Source organism: Aythya fuligula, chromosome 4 (assembly GCF_009819795.1).
Source record: "Aythya fuligula isolate bAytFul2 chromosome 4, bAytFul2.pri, whole genome shotgun sequence".
NCBI lineage: Eukaryota > Metazoa > Chordata > Aves > Anseriformes > Anatidae > Aythya > Aythya fuligula.
This window is the reverse complement of record NC_045562.1, coordinates 16494538-16521479: the sequence shown is the minus strand read 5'-3', so window position 1 is coordinate 16521479 and position 26942 is coordinate 16494538. Positions and strand designations below refer to the sequence as shown.

The following is a 26942-nucleotide window of genomic DNA, read 5'->3' as shown; positions in this document are numbered from 1 at the left end:
CGTCTTTAGGCATGTGGGGACAGACCGTTCCTGCGCCATTAAGACTTCCCTCTTGAAGAGCGCCCAGCTTTCCTGGACCCCTCTGCCCTTCAGAACCACCTCCCAAGGGACTCCACCAACTAGTGTCCTGAGCAGCTCAAAGTCAGCCCTCCGAAAGTCCAATACAGCGGTTTTACTGGTCCCCTTCCTGGCCTCGCCAAGAATAGTGAACTCCACCATTGCGTGGTCACTCTGCCCAAGACAGCTCCCGACGATCACGTCCTCCACCAGTCCTTCTCTGTTTGTGAAGAGAAGGTCTAGCGGGGCACCACCCCTGGTAGGTTCACTAACCAGCTGCGATGTGTATTCACACATCGGTGCTGATGGGTTGTTCCAGGTGTATGTTAGAAATCTAATTAGGGATTGGGGAAAAAATGTCAGATAAGTATTCCCTGAAATTCTGAAATTTGCCTTACAGATATATACTGTTCCTCATTTTTCAACACAATTTTTTGTTTTCAGTGATTAATAAAAATAAATAATAATAATTTAATATATTTTATTAAAATTAATATAATAATTAAATAATTTAAATATTTTTTAAAAAACAGGCAAAACACTGAAGAATAAGGATAAAACATCTAAATTGCAAATTTGCAAAATTTCAAACAGTTTGGTATCTTCAAATTATCTTTATTGCACTTGTAGATGCAGTCCAATAGATCTGTTTGATTTCATAATTATTTTAGATTTTTGAAGCTTTGAGACATGTGGAACTTATATTTCATAAAGTGAGATGAATGGTGAAGTCTGATTTTTGTTGTTTTTTTTTGTTTGTTGGTTTTGTTTTTTTGTTGTTGTTGTTATTTTTGCCATTCAAGTTAGCAACAGAACTGGCTGAAAAATACCATTATCTGCTGCATTGAGTATTTGATTTTCCTGGAGTAGGCTCCTTTTTTTTTTCCCGTTGGCCAGATGCTCCACTTTAAAGTCTGAACAAAGCCCAGAAATCTCTATGTGACAGAAATGCAGATGTCTGTTTGTATTTTATAATACAATCTACCAGACATATACAATAAGACCACTATTTGATAAAATCCCCTTAAGGCTCTTGTACTCCATGAGTTTAGGGTACCCCATACATACTGATAAATTCTTGATTAATTTTTTTTTTTTCTTTTTTACAAATTATCTCAGATGAAACATTCACTTCCTTTCTTTCAGGAGCTGATGCTGTGGAGGCCCAGTGTAAAAGATTTGAAGTGAGGTCAAGTGAAGGTGGAAGAGTGTTGTTTTCTGCAGATGAAGATGAGATTGTCATTGGAGCTGACAGACTGAAAGTAACAGGTATGGTAATTTTATGGTATTTAAATGAATATTAGTATTTTCCTTTCCTCACTTTAGTAATAATTAATCTATCAGTCATCTGCAAATATTTTCATCCACTGGAGAGAAGAATGTCTTCTCATCATCAGTGAGATTACTTGACCATTACTTGACTTGCAAAAGATATTGCATAATCTAAAAACTGAATTGCTATAAGGACAGATTTGAATTTAAACTCCACAGAACCACCTGTGGAGGACCACCCGTTACCCATAACACAGTGATTTGTTTTTTATATGTTACCGTTAGTAAAGAATTGTTTTGTGGTAGTTATACCATTTGCTTAGGTAAATGGCTTCACAATGATAAAAATTATTGCTATATACCAATACTCTTGTTTTTTCTGTATTCAAAGTATCAGGTCTAACTTTTGTGTGAATCAAGGATGTAGTTTTACTTTAGGAGTCTTAGCTGAATTGTAGTAAGTAGAAATCTTCTCTTGACTTCAACATTTGTTCAATAGAACAAGAAATACAATTCTTATTGTAATATGCATACATATATGTATCTATCAGTAACCCATTTGATATTAGAAACATATTAACTTATGAAAACAAAAATCAGCTAGGTTTGCTTTAGATAAATATTTAAACTTTGATTAACAACATTAAAACAAAAAAGACAAAAAAAAAAAAGATGATCTATCTACTCAGAGTCTAGAATTAGATTCAAAATTTAAATTTGCTTCGTCATTGATGGATGTGTCAAGTCTGTATTTGGGTATGCTGGAAGTTTGGAATTTGAAATATGAGCCTACTAATTTGAAAGTTCAATTTTGTAGAAAGTACAAGATGATTCTGCTTTTTTGTTTTGTTTTGATGATTATGATAAGATCCCTTTTTGGTCTGCAAAACATTACTAGCAAGTATAAGCCTTTTAATAAAATTATTAGGTAGTTCTACTTTAATGTAACACCAGATAAAGCATTAAAATACAGCAGGAAATTCAGGGTCAAGCTGAGACTGAACTTTTTTTATAGGCCTCAGAATGAATACAATTGTTGCTTGCCAGAATTTGTGGATTATTTTTCTTACCCTTTCATTCCTGTCTGATCTCTGTTTATCTCTGTAGCCAAACAATCTTTTTAATACTGCTAAACTAAAAGAAACAGTGTTCACAAACAGGCAGCTTACTGGTGCCGCAGTATCCAATACAGTGATTTTCATCTATTTACTAAATGTGGTTTTAGGGGAAGCAGAAATTAATGTTTTGTTGACTCGGCATTTTTTCATAGATAGTAATTTTACAATAATGTGTTTAATAATAAAACATGAGAGAATAACTACAGTAACATGAGAAGTAATGTGAGAGAGTCATACTGGAACCCTATTAGGGTTCAAACTTGATCAGAGTATTAAGTTCTGAGAAAGTTAATCTTAAACATACAGGGGATTCCAAAGTGTCTGCAATAAGTTACAAATTAAAACATCTTACAAACAGCACAGAGGATTAGATTTCCTGACATTAAGAAATATGATCATATGTTGTAGATGTCATGGCAAATTTTTTAATCAGACTTCAAAACCAACTTCAGCAGCCATACTTGGGTACCCACAGCACCTGCTGACTTCAGTGGTATTAGAAAGTAGAACTAATGAAAATTTGTTTAGTGATGCTTGATATGGCATATAAGATTGTTCCTTGTGAAAAGAACAGGGTTTTCTCCCTAATTCTAGAATTACACCTGACCATATGTGTGTTTATATTAAGCACAAAAGAAAAAACTATTTAAAAAAAAAAAAAGTCTAGGAAGGTCTAAGTTAACCTTGCTTTCATATAACCATTTGAGTTTCAGGGATTGCTGTATACCAGTTGACTCCCACCAAAGAAACTTAGTACTAGAGTTGTTTGTACAAATAATTGATTTTCACTTTGTAGTTAAGATGAAAAATAAACAAATGTTAGGATTAGTTATTTTAAGGTTATAAAAATGTAGGCATAGACATTAATTTCTTGTTCACAAGAAAAGGGAAAAAAGGGGAAAGAAAAAACAAAATATTTAGGCAGCAATTAAATATAAAAAAAATAAAATAAAAAAATGGCCATTGCATATTGGAAGATCTACTAGTTTCTAAGTATGTTCATTTAAGTCAGAGAGTTAAATACAAATTATATGTCATTTAAATAGCCTAAAGTCCGACATTTATGTCATTTTCTTCAAAAAAATATGTTAAGGTATTTTGTAATTGTAATTTGAAAGAGTAATTTATTTTTTTTAAATCTCTTGAAAATTATTGTCTTCTGATGTATTTAAAAATAGTTTAATGAAGTTAGGATCATTCTTTCTTATCTCTGGATAATCATCTTGATGTCTTAAAATCAGATTTCATTAGTAAACTATCTCATAATTAGGCTACGAAAAGTTAGTTTCAAAATTTTATGCTTTAGATCCATAAAGCCCAGTTTATGTTAGCCCTTCCATCATCTGTTAAGAGAAAAAAACATATATTCTACAGAAAGGAAGAGTATTAGATACATGAGCATTTCTGAAAGGCTTACACAGAAATCTCTCATATCCCAATTTCTGTATCCCTAAAATGCCTTTTTCAGCAGAAGTACTAATCTCCAGCCAAATATTAAAGCTGTAATGAGCTGTAAAACGCTTTACTGTTTACTTCAGTCTAAAGCTGAAATTATTTAAAATGGATTTCCAGGAGGAGACTAGAAGTTATATGATGCATGCAATCTCAAGAAAGTTATTTTAAAAACATCTCCCAGAGGGGTAAAATAAAAATCTTATCTTCATGGAAAGATAAAATAGCAAAACCTTTATTTCTAATTCTTTGAATTCTGTCCAAAGATTCTATGACACCTTTACATTCTTCAGCAAAGACATGAAAGATTATGAGTCCCTGTGAGTTGCATCAATCAGACTGTATTACTCTGTATGACGATATGAATAATGAAATGTGGCAAGGCATCATAATGTCAAACATCGGTGAGATTTTATTTTAGTGCATTTTTCTCAAGTGTGTGTTTTGATAATCATGGTACCTTGGGCTGAATATAGGAAAAGAGTTGTGGAATAACAGAGAAAACAAAATATGTGTATCAGAAAGCAAAAATAAGCTGTGCTTATTTGGGGATAAAACTATCGCATATAGTTATAGTACTACAATGAAAACTTTTTCTTATTTTTTTCTTTATTTTCTTGCCTAGCTGTGAAAAGTGTCTCTTTGGAAACACTTCACTGAGTGGGTCTAATAAATGATGCATCCTGATAATTAATTTTCATAAGCATGCCCATTCTATGGGCATTTATAAACTGCTATGGCAATGTCAGACTTCTCAATTTAGAAAGATGCTTTTGTATTTCACTGCTCTAAAAAAATACTCTTTCATAAGACAGTATAAGAAATTCTTGATTAATAAGTAAATGAAGGATAAAATTTACATCTTCTCATCAATTTTGTAGTATTTTTGTTTTTGTCGATTTTCATACAGTCAGTCTATTCCAGGGAGAAGGATACAGAAGAAATAAGCTAGTAATACAGATATATTTATATTTCCAAGATAAGAAAAATACAGTCAGAAATAGTACTTTTATTTTGTTTAAGAGGTGTTGCAGCAATTTATATCTTCCTTAATTATCTCTTTCAAATTAGGCAATTGGCTGATTGAATTTAGACTTCCGCTTATTCTTCCTTTTAACATTAATTTTACTTTTTTCTTTTATCTGTTCATTTTTTTCTACTTTATCATTCAAGGAAAGGAGAAAGATAGTTCATTACTTACATGTAAGTAATTACAGCAAATCTAAAGGTTGACCTTTTCCTTTTTGATATCAAACTATAAACCATCATTGAAAAAACAAATTTGCTTCAAATGGTGGTCATTAGTAACCTTGTGAATAAAAACATTTTAAAGGCTAGCTATCCAAAGTTTTTCTATGTGGCAGTGGTTTTGGACTGATTCTAACAGTTCTACCTTAACAGTAATTACCAGGGTGAATAAGAGGCTACAAAAGTAAACTGAAATCAGTATTCCAATTGAAGAAATAACAATTTCTTCTTACATAAGAGTGAATAATTCTTAAAAATTAAATCTCAAATTACAACCCCCACATAAAAGAATTATTTATGTGATATCACAAACTTCTACAACCTTTTTACTTTGAATTCTGAAAATTTAACCACATTCTTTTCAAGTTTTCTACAAAGATGTTTTTGGGCCCTTCTAATTCTGCTTTTCCTTATAATGATACAACTTTTGAAAGCTCTTCTCATTGAAAAAGGGAAGAGAAAGGCATGATGAAATAAGCACATTGGCAAAGAGCAGGGAGATAAGCAGAAATAAGTGGCTACGTTTTTAGTGGATTCCCAGGTTCCTTTCTGCATCGTTGGCTATCCCTTATTTATTACCCTATCCAAATGAACGTACAATGTCTACAGCTTTTTAAAGTCATCTTTGCTCCCTCTGGAACTACAGAGCAAGAGTATCTCTTCGACTTCTGTTACCTTAATCTTAATGCAAAATTTTCTGCCCTAGCTATCTTTTTCATATTTCTCTTAATTGCAGTATGACCTTTTTTATATGTTGTTCTTGTAGAAGAAGTTGAAAACACTGCATTGGTGGCACAGGTGGGTATACAAGCGTATATTGAGATTTGGCTCTATGTCTAGCACAATACCCGAGCAATATGGTAACTTGATTTCTCACAGATATAAATCAGTTGCACTTGCACTTGTTGCTTTTCTATTAATAACGTCAAGGCAAAAATGGATTTACAAAATAAACCAGGTCTTCATTGGAAGCCATTGCTGTTCTGCAGTCAAATCCAGTTGTGTTTTCTAGAGGCCACAAACAAACTTTTTCTAAATAACACAGGCTAGATTGTTTGGGAAATGCTATTAACTTTTATGAAGAAGTAGTTTATTTTGTTTTCTATTACTTTCCGAACTGCTGGCTTATTTTCCTTCATCTCTTATTGCTGCTTATCTGAGTAGTGTGATCTGATTTAGCACAGAACCACAAGTCATTCCTGGATAAAGCTGAATTTTATTACAATGATAATTAATATTTTATCAGTAATATTTTCCTCTAAAAATAAAGAAGCTAATTAAATCTTGTTAGTTAATGTTTTACCAAGCTTTTAGTAGTAGCTCTATAGAGTACAACTGTTTCCATTATTTATTGAAACACCAAACTTTTCAGATATATGTAGCTCCATGTCTGTATTGTGTGAGCTGATATACCTACCTGAAGAGTGAGAATTGTAATAGCATTGAGGCTTGCACATGGCTGAAAAAGTTTGCAGACCATTGCAACCTCATATGAGCCTTGTCAAATAGTGAAGTTATGTAGAAAGATGGAAGTAAGAGGAAGATGGGAGGAGGCTTACTTCAGTTTTTATGGAAACCATCTGAGATTAGTAGTAGGGCACGTGTAGGTTTAATCTATTTTGACACCAGTGTAGTGTCAGGGAAAAATCTATGAAATGCTGCCAATAATTTTCATTACACTTTTTTTGGTTTTGTTTGTTTTACATTACAGTTTATAAACATTAAAGTTTGTAATTATAAGGGATTCAGCATGGCTTTGATCAAATCTATATGCTCCATTGGATTAAAGATCAGAGCCTTGATGTGTCAAGGAAAACTTCAGAATATACCTCCATACTTACATTCTAATAATATTCTAATAATATCTGGAATTAACATGCAGGTAAGTGTATCAGTGCCTCAGTTTTGATTTTAAGATTATGTTGTAGGACTGTGAGTCTGCAGGCAACTGAAATATAGAAGGGTCTTCCAGAGCAGTTAAAATGAAATGATAAAGTAGAAATATGGCTTATGGCTATAAAAAGGAAATATGACAGAAATATATATATGAATTACAAATTAGGTTGGAAAGATAGAAATAAAATATTTATTACAAGTACTGAAATGTAGAAAAATAAATGCTTATTTGATGTACATTGTTATGACAGTAGACGTATATCTAGTTCCTTCAGAGTCTGGCTAGGAATTTTGGTATGAAAGAGAAAGAAGATCTTGGATTTGCCATGTTCAGTTGGTAGATTGTCATTCAGGACAGATGGAGCTTGTAGTATGAATTTAAACAAGATGAAGAGAAACACTAAATCACTTTAAGCTTGCCTACACAGCCAAATTGTAAGTGACTGTAGTAAAACTATTGTATTTGATGTTGAAGTAAAAACTTAAAACTTTAAGTAGATATGCCAGACTCTCAGGATCCTGACAACTGAATAAAGTAGGATCAGCATCTGTCTAACAAAAACGCATTACGTATATAGAACTTCTACTTCCCCAGTTATGAGCATAATAATGTGTACCCCAAAATGTAATATTGTGTTGTATGTAGTATTGAGTGAATAAGATTTCAGATAAGCTTATTTAGATATCAAGGAATCACTTCATCTCCAGACTTTTCTGTGTGAGAGATCAGAATGAAAGGTATTATTACTGCAGGAGTCTGAAAACTTGGCAACATATTAACCTTTCAGGGCATTCCTTTCAAGGAGCAACTGTAGAGTTGATTTCTTGCAGATGTACCTGAATGCCAAAACTGAAAGTTTTGTAGGCAAGTTAAAAGTGGTGAAACTAACTAAATAAATTACTTATCCATGACATTGCCCGGATACATTTTTACCTTCTTGTTGAACATAGAATGCATCCCCAGCCATCTCAGATTGCAGTCAGTATGTGCTTACATCAGCCTGCAAGTGCATATGTAGATTGTTGGAGATCTGCAGTTACCTAAGGATAATGGCAATTTGTTTGCAAGAAAAAGATTTTGACTTTTGTCAGTTTAAGAAAAACATGCTAAGGAACATAGTGACTGGACTTAATAAAAGAAGTTTCTCTGCAAAGGAAGTAGATCCAAAAGGAGATAAATGTGCAGACAGCTCTGTGGACCTGGCAGCCCAGGAAAATACAGTCAGTTTGCTACAGCCATTCTACTGAGAAATTTTCAAGGTCGTGCTCTATTGACGGAGACAGCATATAATCAGGTAAAAGAATGGAAAAGATTAAAAACAAAACAAAACAGCAAAACAATACTCTCCTGAGGGGAAAATCATCCCCTACCTGGCTACCCAGAGAGTCATTTTTTCTGTAACCTGTTCTTTCTGAATGGCTCTCCTTCCATCCTTCCATATTCAACTGTTTTTTTTGGGGTGGGGTGTGGGGAGAGGAAATATTATCAGTTATAAAAAAAAAAAAAAAAAAAAAAACATGGACTATAACCTGTTTTATTCAAAGCTGCTGGCAGAACTTAGCCAGCAGCTTCCCTAAGTTAGTGAAGAGACTATTTGCTCAGATCGAGTACAGGAATACATGACAATATTGATAAAAAGACTGATTCGAACTTCCAGATTGAATCTGTCTTCTGGTTAAACCTTTGGCATCAAGCATAAGGTATTGGATATTTGTTGCCAATCTAAGAATGAAGACTTTTGAAAACTTTCAATAGGTGTAATCATATCCGCAGTCATGTTGCACATTCCCTGTTGAATGACTGTGCCAGAGTTCAGAGATCTAATTTACAGCAATTCCAGTTTTCATGGATCTGAATGGTATGATAACAGGCAAGACCATGATTACATGGTCTATATAAGTGCTAGAGTCCAGTAGAAAATTGTTCCATTATTAGTAAACTGAAGTAATTCTTAAACCAGACCAAACCAACTAATTTTGAAACAAACACTAAACATTCAGAAAGGTTCGATAAAGGAACTGGATATGAATTGGATTCAGATTTTGTAGTAACATTCCAGGTCTAAAAACCTGAGTTAAACTTGACACTTGCATGCCCTCAGGCTTTGGTAGATTTGAAAATACACATTTAAATTACAGCAGTCAGACCCATCTCTATTTTTAAATATAGCTACCCACAGGAGGGAAAGGTGAATCATAAAGGAGCTCCTGCATTCCCACTTTTTTTTTTTTTGCCTTAAAATACTTTCTTGTGATTTATTACTGCCGGGGGGGGGGGGGGGGGGGAAGGAAAAAGGGAAAAAGGAGTGTTGAACGTAAGGGTCAGGCTGCAAAGCACTATAGGATTTAGGTTCAACCAAAAGGGTATTTGAAAACAATATGATAATGAAAGTGCAGACCAAGAATACCTTGCTTTGTCCTGGAACAGTATTCTAGTTAAATTCTGGGAAGAGGAGCTCATTTAAATTTCAATTTGTGAAGCTTTTGAAACAAGAGGAATTCTATTACATTTTAGAAAATATTGCTAGCATCCAACTTTTTCCAAAAAAATACACAGTAGTTCCTCTTATTGTGCTTCATGTAATACATGTCTGAACTGCACTTTGTTTTCTCTGAATCCTATGTGAAGCCACTATAGAGTGGCTTTTATTTGGGAGGGGGGGGGGGAGGGGGCTTATCTAAATGGCAAAATTTTTATCCAACGTTCACTATGAGCTAATGTAGTTAGTAGGCATAAATTGCATAGTGCAATTATATGAGAATATGTCATAACATAAACTATACTTCCAAAACATATGTCAGTGAACTAAATTTAGGTAGAAAGCAACTGAAAGGATAAATACAGAAATTTAAGTTGATTCTAAAACAAAGACATATAGATTATTGGGAGTGTTTTGTTGTTGAATAAGCACGTTTCTGCATTCAAAGTTTAACTGTATTTTTTACCTTAAATGTTCAAAATATGACATACTGCAGGGTGATCTTTGTCTCTCTTCTTTCTCTGTATATGTACAAACAATGATTCCAGTAAAATGAATAAATGAAAACTATATATATATACCCATTTTTCTGATATGGAAAAGATACTAAGCTGTTAGCAGCATAGTCTGTAATTTGTATTTCTGACTTTGGTTCATGACACATTGCATGACATTATTGAAGTATTCACAGGAAGGTACTTTTTGAATCCATGGCAATCACAGTTCAAAACAAAGCTTTATTCAGAGGAGAAGTTAGCACTTTTCCACCAGTAACACTTTGGACTTCACTATTATCCATAGATATTTATAAACCAGGTATGCAGGAAGAGCTTTGAAAAATGTAGATTCAAATTATTTTTGCTCTGCAATACATCTCAAAGCTTATTTACAGCAAATTCCTATAAGCTTGGAATAATTTAGGAAGCCATTCCAGAAAAATAAAATCAAATCTCTTATAAAAATATGGCCTGCAGCCTTCAGCCTACATTGAGACTGTAAATTCCTGTCCTCATTGTGGCTAATGACAAGTTTACATTTCACAGTGTCTGACAGCATTAAATTCAGCACACCAACACACAAACATAATAAGCCATTATTTTGGATATAGTAAAATATCATCAATGTATATAAGCCTTTGAATAAATATTAGAATTAAAAGTATAGAACAACATGAGTTTGCACAAAGTGCAGAAAGTACTAAAGTGCATAAGTATGTATAAAGATGAAGTGTAGACAGAATTATAGATAAAAGTGTATAAGGATTCCGAATGGGTAATGTAAATTCCAGAAATAAGACTAGCAAAAATCAACATAAATAAATAAAAGTGTATGTGATAGGAATCATCTCATAAAAGCAAAACCCTTAATATTTAAGCAGAAATGGATGCATCTAAAGAATGTATAACTGCTCTGAGATTCAGAACGCACATGGAATTAGTTCTCATAGGTAATAATGAAAGGGCGAAGATGACAATGTAAAGGTAATAATGAAAGGGCATGTGGTAATATTGACAAGAATACCAAAAAAGTGTATACAGGAGAAGCTTTTTTATAGGTGAAAAAATAAATAAATAACAAAATAATAAAAAAAGTCTAATGCACAGGATCTGGCAATAGCGTTTTAGAATGCTTGGGGGCCTCTTGTCTGCTTTGACTACTGAGATGTGCATCTTTTAGGAAAAAATATTGGTAAAAATGCAGGCTATACAAAAGATTTATGGATTATAAGGATGACAGAGTCTTGAAAAAGTAATGTAAGAAGAGTAGTTAATCCATGGGAAGGAAAACTCTGATAGGGCAGCCACCATATTAAAAGAACATCCCCTCTTTGAAAGTTACAGGAAAACACAATGACAAAGCAAAATTAAATTGACTTCTGGTGGTCAGATTTGAAATTGCAGAGAATTTGTAAGACTTACAGGAATCCTCAAAAAAAGTTAGGAAGAATTTTGGATCGCAAGATGAATTGAGAACATCATGTGATGCAAGAAAGTCAAATATCATGCTGGAGTGTATAAATAAGCCTGAAGATTTGCTTAATTCTACACTGGCAAGGTCCTATCCAAAGCATTTTGTCCAGTTTGGCATAACCATTGTTCAGTAAATAACTGGACAAAATCCAAAGCCATGAGATTGATTAGTTGTTGATGTTGCTGTTCAGCTTGAAGAAAAGAGTATCAAAGGGAATATGATAACAGTCTTGAGGCCTTGAAAATTAGCCTATTGAAAAACAAGGAATCCTCTCTATCTGTAAAAATAAAAGTCTTTTTAATGCAAAAAAAAAAAAAAAAATAGTGAAACACTGGAGTAATTTAGCTGTAGAGAATGTAGAATTTCATCATTTTGTTCCACATAATTATGCCAACAGCTTTTGAGGATGAGATGGTTGATCCTGATTTAGTTTTGAACTTAATGATCACAGCAAAGAATAAGCCTTAGAGGAGATCAAATTTTTATTATTATTATTTTTTATCTCCAGTAACAAACCAACTAATAAGAATTCAATAAAATTCCTTCTTTGTAAACTTAGCAGCATTGTCCTCTTTGCAGCTATTACTAGTACACTTCTCACAAGTCTCTGCTTGTTTAAAATAAATCTTCTTTGTGCTAATTTTAAATGTTGCATGTGGTTCTACAATCCACATAGAATCTTTTAATTTTAAATAATTTTAACTGCTTCATATTATTTATTATCTCATTTTAATACATTATGACTAATGTTTTGGGCTTTGCTGAGCTCTTATTTATCAGAACAAACTAAAGGAACCCTACCTCCCACTTGAATTTATTCAGTAATTATTGAAAAAAAAAAGTTTCTTTCCATTAAAAAACAGGAATAATTTTGTGGGAGAATAATTTAAAGTTGATACATGGAGTGTCCGTATTATTTGCTAACAATTTATAGAAAATGTGAAAATAATAAATTATATGAGCTTTTATTCTGAAACAGTGAGTGTTGCAGACAATTTAGCAAGGTCATTTAGGTTTCAGTAATGTCTAGAAGATAGCAGTATAGCAATATTCTGCTGTTCTACCTACAATACTCATAGAAGAGTCAGAATTTTGGTTGAAATTTACACTAGAATAATTCTAACTAACGTGTTAGTTTTACTTATGCTCTTTAAGTTTTTTTATATTTAATAAAACATTTGGTAGAAAAAATCAAGCTGGGAGTGTACAAAAAAAAGATCAGTATATGCATTTGCACCCAGCTCTACCCATTTCTCTCTCTACTAATCATTCATGAAGCCTATAAATTACAAAGCACTCATTTTGACTTTTGAATGTATTTTTGTTCAAACTAACTATAATTTCCCTTATTCTATTTTGCAATGTAAAAGAATAGCAAATAATTTATTTCTTAAGATTTTCCTCATCGTTAATTATAGCAATACTGATGTCTCTTTGTAAATAGCATAATGGCAGTTCTCTGAGAGAACTGGGATAGCTCTCCTGCTATAGAAGGAAGGTTATGTGCTCTGCACCAAGGTCCAGCAAGTATTGTTTGTACGGCCAGCACCTACTTTCTTGGATTTCCCTGCTGCCTTTCAGCATATGAGACAGAGACGGGCTTTCAGGGACAGGCTAGAAGCTTACCAACTTGAATGTCTGCATCATTTCATCTAGGCTTAATGCTGTTGCTCTGCCTTGTTCCAACGAAGTCCTTCAGCATTCCCATCCCACCCACAAGTCTGTTGACTATTTGACAAGTCTATTCAGTCTATCGTCTATTATCAGTCTACTGACAGCTTGATTATTTCTGTTACTTACAGCTTTATTTCTTTACCTTGTGAATGCTTTCGTTTGTTAGAAGAGTTGTCATTAAGATGAGCACAAGTCTTTCAGATAGAATAGAACTTCATAACCTACTACCATTCCTATTCCAAACTCTTCTGTCAGCCAAACCAGGTTTTCAGAGCAGGCACTGCTCCAGTGGCAAGCCTCCTCCTTCTGAGATCTGATCATCAGACAAGCATCTTAAGGTAAGTCTAAACAGTATACTATACATGGTTACAAATAACTTTTTCCCTTGCTTGAAGTCTAACGGCACCATCCAGCATATATGGTCTTGAGACTGGAAATTGCATTGGTGTAGCCCCTGAATGGACTTTCCAGATCAGACCAATCGTCTTTCTTGGAGAACACCTTTCAATTGCTTTAGACCTCAACTGATCAGTTCTGTTAAGGAATTCATCTCTTTATTCTTTCCTCTTTCTTAGAATTTAATTCCTAGATTTGAGAGTTACTTGGTTATTTAGGCCATGATAGGATGAACACAACAGTGACAATAATTTTATAGTCATGGGACTGATCTAAGAACCCCTGACAGCATAGCTTCTTTCTTTAAATGTATGAATAACGCCAGGCTCAAACAATTTCCTAACAATAGAAGTAATATACTTTTTTAAAGTCACGTTAAGCAGTTCCACTGCAGAAATGTGTGAGTTTTCCATTGTGAAACTTGTAAACATAGTGCATTTCTCTAGTTTTTAATTCTTGTTTGAGTAAATAATTCATGATGGTGCTTTGGTTATGATTACTTTGTTGTGACCTGTTAAGATTCAAAATGCAAGCTATTTTGACATGCATTAGAAGTATGTTTGTTTCATTATTGAATAAGCTTAATCCTGGGAATTTAGTTGCCCATGCAAAACCTGTAATTAAAATACCAAGATGTATTTTACCGTACTCATTTTCAAAACACTGTGATCGCAAACATTCTTTTCAGTAAAATAATCCTATAGAATATTTTTATCAAAGCAAATATAAAACTTCTCCATCCTTGCAAACCCCCATCAAGGGAAAGGAAGCTGGAGCTTGACATCAGTTTAGGGCTTTCCTCTTAATTGTTTAGAAGCAAGAATGAGCCTTGAGCAAATGAATTAAATTGACTTCTAAGTTCATCAGAGCTTTGTACTTAGACTGGACTCATCAGTTAACTAGTCTGTATTTCTGCAGGTTTGCTTTTTTTTGTTTGTTTATTTGCTTGCTTGCTTGCTTTTTGTAGCAACTATGAATGACGCAGGTTGTTATAAATTTTTCTCACTCATGGTATGTCATTTTAATTATCTCACTGATATGAACACATTTACCTTTTCCAGAACTCCGTTCTCTATCCTTTGGATTTGAATCTGCAAGCATTCTGATACTAATCCTACAATGCATGTGTAGAATGAATTTTGGTCTTGTGAGTTGTACAACTGAAGCTAAAACACAATGAGGAACATTGTGTTTGGAACAATGTGTTCTGGACTAGAGTAATAAATAGCCACTAGGATCATGGCTGAGTTTTATTGAGTCACTTGGTTTTTCCTTCTGTAGTAATTATCATTCCCATTTGTTTTAAATTTATAAATAATTTAAAAAGGACCTCTTCCTATTAAGTATTTAAATTCTTTGCAGATAATTTATCTTTTACTTTTCTGCTGTGCTTATAAATGAATCTAGTAGCATATATTTTATGTTTGACACATTCCTAAAAGGCTTTATTATTCATTTCATTGTCCATCATTTCTAATTTTTATTATTTTTTCCAAAAGTTTTTTCTTTTTAAAATTATAACTTTATATTGTACATTTGTGCATAACACACACACTCATGCACACACAAATGTCTTCCAGTTCTTCCAGACAGTCTTATTTCTTTACAAATTCCAAAATGTCATTTAGCTCAAGTGGAGACGTTTCCCTTAAGATTTTTCCCATCCTCATTCCAAAAACAATCTGATAGTGTGATAGAAGTGACAGGCAAGTACCATAGCTTACATCGCTTACAGTGTAACTAGAAATAGTGCTCTTTTCATGTCCTTTTTCTGCATCACTTTCTGCAAAGAAAGTGTGTTATGGTTGTCAAAGGTCTAGATACAGTACATGTAAAGCTTTCAAAGTACCAAGATACCACATGCCAAGACACGAGATGTATCCAACATCAACAAAGCAAAATACTAGTGGTAGCAGAAGGCTAGATTCACTTGAAAATTTCTTTTCCTAGTTTATGGTCAAATGCATGAGTTGGAGTTGGTAGTTTCATCTGAAAGTCTTTTCTCATTAAACATCAAAGGGAAACACTTTTTCGTGAAATATTTATTTTCATATCAAGCAAACCAGCTGCATTATTTTTGCTATTTTTATCTTAGCAGAATTACCAAATGATGGACGATTTTTTAAATTTGTTTTTACACTCACAGTGTGGAGTAGAGAAAACCCAGTAGATAAAGCATACTGTGCAGAAAGAATATTTATCAACGAGTTTGTTTCATGTTTGAGCTGTCAGGATTGTTTTCAGGCTTTTTATAGTTGCAGGTTTATTTCTTCTCACTGTAATTCTTGGTCTTGCCTACCCAGTTTATATTTAGATTTCGGATGAAAGCTAAAAACCAATTAGAGCTTCAGAACTTAAACCTTTAATGAATTTTTTTTTCTTTATGACAGCTAAACTAGAAGTTTCTCAGAACAATTTCATTATGGAAAAGTATTTATGTGAAAAAATAGCATAGACATTAAGAGGAACTTTTGATACAAAACCTTTGAAAGGAAAAGGGCAGAGTTGAGTACCCTGCTGAAAAGAAAAAAAAATCAACAACACTATTTACTGTGCTAAGATGTCTGAAGGGCAGAGTGAGAGTAAAGGACCAGGAAGACTGAATTTAAAGGAAATACATTTATTTGGAAGGTTTAAAAATATAAGAACAGAGGTCTTTCCAAATGAGGATCTTATCAGTGAGAGCTGGAAGACTGGATTGCTAATCGTTATAATAATTAATTGAATAATGCAAGAAAATAACTCTTAGACATGGTCTGAAGAACATGCAAATTAAGAAAGGATTTCTTTTTGTTTCTTAAACTATCTCTAATGTGGTCTTTTGTTCATAGCTGGACATAGGAAATATGTTATTTCTGTAATTTTAACTTAAAAAAAGCTAAAGCAAAAAAAGTGATTTCAAGATAGCTGTCAAACTGCCTGACATTCTGTTCCCTAGACCTGACAGTCCTGGTGGTGCCTAGTGTTCAGTATTCTATTCTGAAAGCACCTGAATATAATGCAGCTTGGTTTCTAAGAGGATGTGAGCAACAGGTTTCTCTGGCAGCTGACCACACAGATTTTTAATGCAGAAATTAAGCCTTTCTGTGCTTTTTGCCAGACATTGCTTAGCAGCAAGGCAATTAAAAATGCTTAAGCCTTCTGGTGAATTTATGATAGGTGTATTGCAGAGTGATTTTTGAGTCTCTTTTGACTCACCAACAGTAAAAGAGCAAACACTAGCCTAGGGTTATGCCACAAGAGTCATGGCATAGCTTGGCTGTTTTGAGGCTTGCTGGGTAATCTGAATTGTGGTTGTAATCGGATTCCTAATACTGCTCCTTGGTGACTGTTGAGACCAGCACTGACAAATTACTCTGTGACAAGGTCAGTCCAATCTTGAATATGGAGTGGTAGACCTAGTAGTAAGTAAAACTTACCATAAACCCTCTTCCCACAGCCTCTGTAAGGTACATAGCGACTCTCTTGTGGTTCTTGCCTGCAAAACCTGTTGTGTCTTACTTTGAGAAAAGATGTTTATTTTGGCCAGCTTTAGTATAATGTAACATGCTATAATATCTTGTCCTTTACTTGCATAAAGCACGCTGTATTTTTGGTGACAAATAGAGATCATACATACAAACGTCATTGCAGTTAAGAGGTGAAATACATCTGCATCCATTTTGTTGCTAAATTAACTGCTTTGTGAACTTGAAGGTGAGAATATTCCTAAGAGACAAAAGTGTTGTTGTGCATTCACCGTCTCCATCATATCTACAGATATGAAATTGCAGTAAACACATTTACCATTTTGCTCTAGGAATGCCAGGCTATAATGTGCTATAATATATATAACTGAGTACTGTTCTAGAGAGGAACCCAGATAATTAATAAAGTGTGGGGAAAAGAAAAAAAAATAAAAATGCAGTTGTAATAGGTGATAATTAAGATAAGTAGTGGCAATATCAGATAGAAACTTCCTAACAACCTTGTGAAGAACTGACATTATAGCTTCATTTTATTTCTCATATTCTCATATTTGGAAAAACAACAACAACAAAAAACACAAGATGACTTTCAGTAATGGGAGGTACTAACACTTTTGTTTCGATTTGATTTAACAGGCACAAAATGCGTTATATAAATGTATCTCCATTTCACCATTACAAAAATATGTGTGAGCTTTATATGATTTCTTCTCATGTTTTATTTTTTTCATGAATCCAAAAATATTTAAAGGCATTTCTACAGTGACTTTTCTACAGTGACTATATACTTGTATATGATAGACTTTTTCTGTGTGTGTTAGTGCCCTCTAGAGGGTAAACAAATATATTTATCTAAATATTTGATTATAATTTATCACGGGCATCCTAATTGCTATACAGTAAAAATGATACAATAGATTTATTTTAAAAATCTCAATAATAGTCCTACTGTTTTGTGATTTCCCTTTGCATAAATAAAACCCAAGTAAATTGTAAGAATGCAGCAGTAATTATCACATAATCATAACAATTCTTCATTATGCTGCAGCAATGGTAGAGAAAAGAAGCAAAGGCATATTATTGCACGTAAGCTTTCTTTGAAAATGTTCTTCCTCAGCACGTTTTCTATATTCGTTATCAAATCTCTGTGTGACAAGTAGAAAACCGGTGATTTTGTAGTCACACTCACATTCTGCAATGTAGATTCCAAAATCTTGAGATTGGGTTTTTGAAACCCCAGTATAGAACATAAAATCTCACTTGTTAGTAGATAGTGCTAATATTTCAGAAAAGCAGAATTATCATGGAAGGTCAAAACACTGAGAAATACAGAAATCTTATAGATACTGGGATCATATCGTTTAAGTATTTGACATTGTGATATCTGCTGCCTTTGAAATTCTGTTAACTTCCGACAGGAAGGCAGACAGGAAATAGAATATGGAATTGACATTCCAGCTTTTAGTAACACCATGTATGAATGTCACCTGTCTGTCAGAGCCTACCTTGGCAATTTGTTCTAGGTCCTCAGACAAAAAAGCAGCAGATATTTGTGATCTCACCATAAAGCCTAGATGCAGATCTAATTGCAAAGATCTAATTGTCACATGGCAATCCAGGTTTGTGTCCTTTGCCAACAAAAATAGGCTAAGATGAGTTGTCCACACAGTAAAAATGATCCTTGTATCTGAAAAAGCATTGATTTATGACTTGGGATATTCCATCTGTCAGCTTCACGGGTGTTGATCAGGTTCTTCTCATATATGTGTCTTTTCATATTTTCTAAAGAGATTATTGGTATATATTTGAAAAAGCCAATAATCAAAATACTAAAAATGTGAAGTGAGTATAGCTCTGTATAGCTCATCTACCTGAAAACAAAAATTGCTTTACATCTTGAATTTTCTCTGATAGCTATATTCCTTTGAAACATTGAAACTATCTATCTTGAAAATAGGTTTTTCTTCAGGTTAAACTAAGAATTTCAAATTTGCTTTGCAGATCTTAAGAGCTTCCAGAAATAGCATCATTTCTCTCTGCAAACTGAGAGAAGACAGACACCAGACAAAACTTTCTAGTTCAAAAGTTCCATGACAAAATGCCAAAAGTGAAAACAGTCATCGGCACATACACTGACATAATGTACATAATTTTTCTGGAGTAGAAAATGGTGGTAAAACAATCACCTGAAAGGTTACGGTCATTTTGTACACTTCTTACATGCAAAGAGATAAGAAAGGACAGAGGCAGGCAAAGTCTGGGAACACAGAATAAAATCATAAGTTGGATCATATTTTTTCACCCTGTTAAAATTATTGAATATCTGAGATGTAATCTTACATATCCTGAAATCAGAAAGAACCAGTGATTACGCAAGATAAGAAGAATTACGTTTAAAAAATAAAACAGATGATTCACAATCCTTGCATGTAAGGATACGTAACTCTAAACATTTGAGGTAAGCTTGCTCCTGTAATAGAAAGCATGATATCCAAACAAGCTGAAAATTACATGTCCCTACAAAACAACAAAATTTAGGCTTTGAAGTTCTTAAAAAAAATTCTAATTCTTTATCCAACAGTTGGGAGTTTTGCAGTTAATTTTGAGCGTTTAATAAAATCATAATTATTTTTGATTACAAAATTGGTTATATAATTGCAGATATATGTGCAGTCCTAACATATATTTGTGGTGACTTCAAAATTCATTAAGTGCATCTTAAGCTTGTCTTGAATACCAGATATGGCATGAAGCAGTTACCACTAAAGTAGAATCACAGAATCATTAAGGTTGGAAAAGACCTCCCAGATCATCTGGTCCACCCTACAACCAATGTTACCCACTAAGCGTCAAGTCCAACCTTTCCTTAAACACCCTATATATCTGTATAAGCATATATAAGCATCAATCAGTTCTAACACTAAGGGTGACTTAGATGACTTCTGATATATTTAAAGTGAGATTTCCAACCAAGCTCTTCCAATGTGTAGATATAATTCAGGTATCTTGATGATCAAATGTTAAAAGCAAAAGCTTAATTAGGTTGGGAAAATTGGTGTTCTTGTCTCGGTTCAGTATCAGTAGTTAACTAAACCTTAGAGATACCATTTTCTCATTTTTGGCTATAGACAAAATATAAATCATTTCTACTCCTAAGTTAGGCAACTAATGAGATGTTTAGAAATAACAGAGGAACTCCTGATAAATTCCTCTGAGCTTTGTACTTTTCAAAATCAAACCATTTAATTATGGAATATCATCTATGGAATATCAGCATTCTGTACAAATGCAAGACACTTTACTTGTAGTAAAAAATAATATGAAATGATAAGGTAATTCAGTTAGTCTTGAAGTTTAAGCCTTCATTTTGTACTTGGGAGATGCAAGTTCATGTCCCATTCTTTCACATCCTAGTTGAGTACCTTGGTTATCAAGCTACTGACTGTTCAATTGTCCTCTCTTTCATTGAATCGTTAATTTTTCATTAAGGAAACAGCTATTCTAATTTGTAACTGAATTAAGTATTCATTATAGTATAAGTCTGGGTTTTCCAAATCCTAGCGTTTTCTTCTAAAACCAAGTGGAAATACAGTCTCCCTTTTTGATTTATTAATTACAAAAATAATACAATTAAAATTCGGTTTTTAAATGTTGACAAGGACATTTTCTACTCTGCTTCCCACTATTGTGAAATTATCTACACCATTTTACAAGAAGAAAAAAAAAATAATAATACTATGATAATAAATTAATTAGACTAATTATATGATAATACACTAATTGAGTAATAATAATACAATGATAATAGACTATCATTGATATTTAGGAAAAAATGTTTTGTTTTTTTTAGTAGTTATTTGCTGTGAAATTTAAATGTAAGGTTTAAATCTATTCATCTACATATAGCTTCTGTAGCTTTTCAGGGAGACTATCAATTCAAGCAGAATATTGTTAATCGTTTTTATTTTAATATTTTTCTCTGATTTGTACTCTATGGGAAAAAAGTCGATGTCATGAAAATTACTGTTTTTTAAAACTTGTTATTTGTTTTGTTTTTCAATTATGTTTTTCAGTTTCATTTCAGTTTTGAAAAAATACTCAGTTTTAATTTTAATTCGCAGCAGTTTTAGTTTATAATGACTTCCTTTTATCCAGGAAGTATTATTTAGAATATTCATATCCAATTATTAATTGAATTATGTTACTCCTATGCTCAGTTCAAAATTATTTATTGTTTTTTCAAATTGATTCACTTTTTCAGCATAGTAAACTATGCAAAATATTGATTTTGGATAAGGACCTATAAGCAAGTTAATGTTTGAGTTAACGAACACATAGGCATAATCCAGTTTTATTTGCTTTGCAACATCTGCGTAGGAGGAGTCTTAACTGTACACCACTATTAAACAGTGTATCAAACGTTTGTACTCCTTGCAAGTTAACATGACTTGAGAAGATAAATGTTTGTTTCAATTTTTCAAGTATTTACTGGAGTTTGGATTTGCTTCGATCAAAAATTATTACACTGAAGATACAGAATTTTAATATATCAAGGAAGTCAGTCACATTTCTTACCAAAATGAAAGGCTTAGAACGTCTTTACTCTGGTAATGTTGCCATGTGAAAAATACTCATCAAACATTTGTAATGTTCAAGGTCTTTGAGTAATGAATCTAAATCATTCATTTCAAAAATTACTTTTAAATAATGACTTATCTCTGAAGCCTTCAATGCTCATGTTTTAGTCTACATATAAACAGCTGCATCTAGTCAAGACATACTACAACTTCCTGCCTGTATTATAATTCCTATGTGGCCATACCAATACCATAAATTCAAATTTTAGCCTTAGTCAGTTTTGCTTCTGAGAGACTCTGCAAGATTGAAAACCCAACAACCAGGCCAATTGTGTTTCCACAAAATAATCTAACTTCTTTCATTTTAGTTCTGTATTCCTCCCTAGGAAAAATCCAGTTTCATCATGCTTTTTTAATACAAGTATCTAGCTAAATTACATTCCCATCTCACCCACCCCTTCTTTTTTTAAAAAAATAAAAAATAAAAAAATTGAAAGCCTTGAAGAGCTGCACAATCAATGTGTGGTCCAGAAGCTGCATTCTAACTCCTTTAGGTCTCTAATCTGCCCAATATAATTTATAATAACTGGGCTTTTAATAAATAAATATTTTCTGTGGTCTTTCTGTGATCATTGATATGTCTAGACAAATGCCTCTGTGTTGTTTTTTTCAGTCTGGCAGTGGTCAACCTTTCCAAGGTCTTAGTGTTGAACAGTGGCTAGCTAATCCCACAAAGACACTTTTAGCTATGTACACATGGTGAATTAATTAATTATTAATTTTTAATACGAATTAAACTCTTAGAATAAAAAGTCTATGTGTTCAAGGTCTCTGCAGTGGTAAAGCGATCTTGTTTAATTACTCATATTTCTCTGTGAAACCTTTGGATGCTTTAACTTAATGAATTTACAATGAGTTAAATGGCAAGCTTCAAAAATGATAAAAAAAAAAATTACAAATTCTTCTTTAAACACTGTAACTCAGAGGACAAATTGGCATTACAGCCTAACACTTGCATAATCGTAATACTTCATTGTATTGTTACTTGACGTTTCTGAAAAGCCTAGGGAAAGATCAAGGCAATAAGATTCAACTGTGCCTGTGATGCTGCAGTGCTACATAATTTGTGCACATCAAAATGCTATGCAAATTCATTGTCAGCTCATCTGAGGTAATTTTCTTGCAAGAAGAATGTGAGTGGGATAATATATGGTTGATTATTCTCAGCAAAATAATTTATTAGTTTTTGATTCTTGGCATATCAACTCTTTAGCTTGTATTCTTTTATTCTTTTTGTAATATGCTTGGGTGCTGGTCATTTTATTTCAGTCAGTTATTAAGTCACTAAAAAGTACCAGTGTTGTTCTGTGAGCTAACTCATAAATCAAGAAAGGATCATTTGCTTGTTAGATAAATGACAAAATTTCTTCAGCATGCACATACGTAAATGAATATAATCCAGTACCAAGTATCAACATTGTATTTCCATTGATTTTATGAAACTCATCATTTCCAAAAGGCTGAATTTCAGTAACCGGTAAATGGAGCAGGAATGAGTAGTTTATATTGGTCTCTCTGAATTCTGAATATACGTTTATTTTCAGTTTTGGTGGAAATGTGTGACTATTGCTTGGGCTGAAAGGATTACTTTGATCTGCTTTGTGTCAAAAAAGTGTATTTTAGATGTCTGGTGTTTATAAATCTGCTGTGCATAAGTAGGTTTCTCTATAAATACACTTCTGGCCTTTTTGCCTGACTGATGTTACTCCCTGAGATTTATCGAGCAAACTATAGAGACTGTTGTTCTTTGACCAAGACTTTGTCTTCACAGATGCTTCTTCCTTAGTGAAGTCTCATTCTTTTAATGAGTCTCATTCTTTTAACTCATTCTTTTCCACTGGAAGCTGGAGGTGGGAGTAATTTTATTCAGTTACACTTTGACTTTTGATTTTATATCCTTTACACGTACTCACTGCCCTTGTTATTTTATTTCCTCTGAAAGGTTCACTTTCTATAGCTATCCATTCTAACTCATGTTCCTTTGAATTCAGTTCCCTAACTACTTCCTTTTGAGCTGTACTTGAAAGGGCTTGAAGGTTCAAGTCTTTTTTTTTTTTTTTTTTTTTTTTTAACCTTTGTCTCTGTCTAGAATTCCAGTCATCTCAAAGTAGGTCTTGGTTATGATTCTGTAGGTCAGGAATTACAATTATTTGTCTTATCATCTGTAAAAAAATAAACATTTTAACATTGAAAGTGATTAAGTACCTACAGTACATATCTTTCATTAAAAAAATAAAAAAATAAAAAAAAAAATCCATGCTATTCATTTTGAATCCTGATTTTTATTGTTATATATATATTATGCACAAAAAAAAGTTTTTCTAGCACCATTTCCTAAGCAGTATATAACGTGATCTAACTTCTCATCAAAGCAATATAAAGTTGCTATATAATAAATTAAAAAATAAATAATACCTTCCTGTAGCTTCTCTGCTGTTTTGTATTTTTAAGTAATACTTAACAAGCTTACATGCCTCCCATTTTCTATATAGTTTCTTTCCATTTTTCTTGATCCTGTTACTTTACTGCTTGAAACATGTCAGTAAATTCTGTTTGGTTGATATTTCTCACTTTCCTTCCTAAATATGAGAGAATTATATATGCCTGCTTTCCTTCCAGTGTAAAGTAAAAAGGAGATGTTCTTCCTTGTTATTTTTTGATGTCATATTTTTTGAGCATAAAGTGTTTACTACAAAAGCAGTTATACCTGCAGTTTTGGGTGTGTGGAGAAAAAAACAAAAACATACATCTTCAAGTAGCAAAAGAAACACATCTGGTTTGGTTGGAATTTTATTTAACTATATCAGATTAACTCTACCTGCTTAGATTTTCAATCTTCTTGAACAAGATAATCTTTCTGTCCAAATTTCAATTTTGTAAGGGAGAAAACATCCTCTAATTTTTTTAAGAAATGCTGCTGAAAATAGGAGATGTTAACACTGGCTTAGAACCAGCTGTCATTTATCTTCTATTATTAGTCTTTCCCTAATATTATCTTTGGCACTTCTGATTGATTTAGTGTCTGACCCATCGCTATAGTAATGTTTTATGCATCTTTGTATTAATTCTGCTCTTCCAAATATTGCAGCTGTGGTCTTCTCATAAGACTGATATTCTGTGCAGTTTTTTGCATCTTCATATCCCATTTCCACCTTCAAAAATACAGAGTCTTTGGACTTGAAAATATTTAAATCTGCTGATTAAAGAAGTGAATGTGATCTGGATGTACCCGCTGATACACAGTATTCAGGTCCACTGGGATTTTTTGCATGCCATTATAGGGGTAAGATTTCAGTTTGGAGTAACAGAAATTAAGGCTATAGAGGCATGCTACTCCTATCCTTTAAAGGTATCAGAACTGCAAGGGAAACATCAGGTTTAGAAAGCAGATCCTACACAGCACTCTGTGAATACTTTTAGGTATAAAGATGTGCTGCTTTTTCCTGCCTGTGGTTCTTCATAACATTTGAATGCCTAACAGCAGAGGTAGACTATTGCTGTCCATAAAACGGAAATTGAGTGATATAAATGACTGTTATGTGTTCAGTCTTTGTGTCTGAGAGTTAAGAGAAATACTGATTTTATAGTGTTATTCCCTATGTGCCACTTTCTTGAGTGTTCTATTACTTTAATAAAAAAAACTTGCTGTAATCATATGTATACTAATTTTTTTATTGTTGTTCTCTTTAAAAAATCATTACATTTAAAAATGAATTGTGTAGAAATTTGCCCTTTTTTTCAAATAACTTCAGTGAATATTTCTCAGAGCCCTAAATCAAAAAGGATTTTTTTTCAATGAAAAGTCTGTCATGTAACTACAAATATGAACTTTTCATATGCAGCTTGGGTCTGGTTATAGAAATTAAAATTCAGTAGAGAATAATTTCAGTCTTAGGAAATAGGAACCCATTTTTCTCTGTCTCGGATTTTGAGTGCCCAGTAGGTGGTATTCTTCCCCAGCACACACACTAAAAATGGACATTCCAAATAAGTCTCTTTGAAAAGCATTGCTGTCAAAGGGCTGATGGAAGGAGGTTCTGGAACTCTTGGAGATTTAGGCTAACAACTTCAGAAGGAAGACTGGTATTTCAAAACTTTTGGAAGCTTGAGATCTTGATTTAAGTAGTCAAAATGAGTAGGTACTTTTAAAATGTGTTTTTGTTCTTTTTTTTTTTATTTTTTCAAACAAAATTATATTATTTTCCTTATCAGAAAAGCAATCCATCTGCAGTGTTAAAATGAGTGTTCAGGCAAGACAGCATTGAAAAGTTTGGTTGTATAACTGTTTTCAGATTTTTATGTGAAATTCATGTGAAATTTATGTGAAATTTAGACTACTGATAAGCAGTAGTCTAAAGTCTCAAGTGATCAGTCCAGACTTTGACATAGAAATGCTAGCACAAATATGAAGAAACACTGATGGGCATTGACAAAGGACTCAATCAGATATTGTATCCTAAAAATGTCAATTTGTGATCATACATTTCAATGTGTTTTTATTTTTCAAAGTAATTGTACTGTATTTTATTTATGTATTTTAGGCACGGAAGGGGCAGTGTTTGGGCACTCTGTGGAGACACCCCATATCAGAGCAGAACCTTCCCAAGACCTCAAGTAGGTGTTATTCAAAGAATTGTTTTAAAATCAAGTATTCTCAAAGTGAATTAAGTCTTTATTAAAAGCAATGTTGTGGTTTAACCCGGCCGGCAGCAAAACACCACATAGCTGTTCACTCACCCTTTGCCCTCCTCTCTGGGATGGGGGAGAGAAACAGGAAAGTGAAGCCTATGAGTTGAGATAAAGATAGTTTATTAAGACAGGAAAAAAATGTTAACAATAATAATAATAACAATAATGATAATAGTACTACTAATAATAATCTGTACAAAACAAGTGATGCACAATGCAATTGCTCACCACTCGCTGACTAATGCCAAGCCTAACCCCTAGCAGTCTGTCCCTCCTCCCCAGAGCCACCCCATATATATATAGGACACCTCTATATATTGTTTAGCATGACGTCAGATGGTATGGAATATCTCCTTTGGCTAGTTTGGGTCACCTGTTCTGGGTCTGTCCCCTCCCAGCTCTTGCTTCATCCCCAGTTGGCAGGACAGAGCGAGAAGCTGAAATGTCCTTGGCTTGGTGTAAGCACTGCTCTGCAACAATTAAAACATCAGCATGTTATCAGCACTCTTCTCATCCTAAGCCAAAACATAGCATTCGACCAGCTACTAGGAAGAAAATTAACTCTGTCCTAACTGAAACCAGGAC

The 26942-nt window shown here is 33.2% G+C and overlaps 1 protein-coding gene across 4 annotated transcripts in view; it reads left to right on the top strand.

The window, feature by feature from the left end:
* The window catches only part of SGCZ (sarcoglycan zeta), a 451534-nt gene that overhangs the window by 395551 nt on the left and 29041 nt on the right, over positions 1-26942 (top strand). For all 4 annotated transcript variants that reach the window (XM_032186118.1, XM_032186120.1, XM_032186117.1 and 1 more), the window contains 2 exons: positions 1204-1326; positions 26210-26282. In XM_032186118.1, the coding sequence (XP_032042009.1) occupies positions 1204-1326; positions 26210-26282 (196 nt within the window). The remainder of the gene's footprint in view (positions 1-1203; positions 1327-26209; positions 26283-26942) is intronic.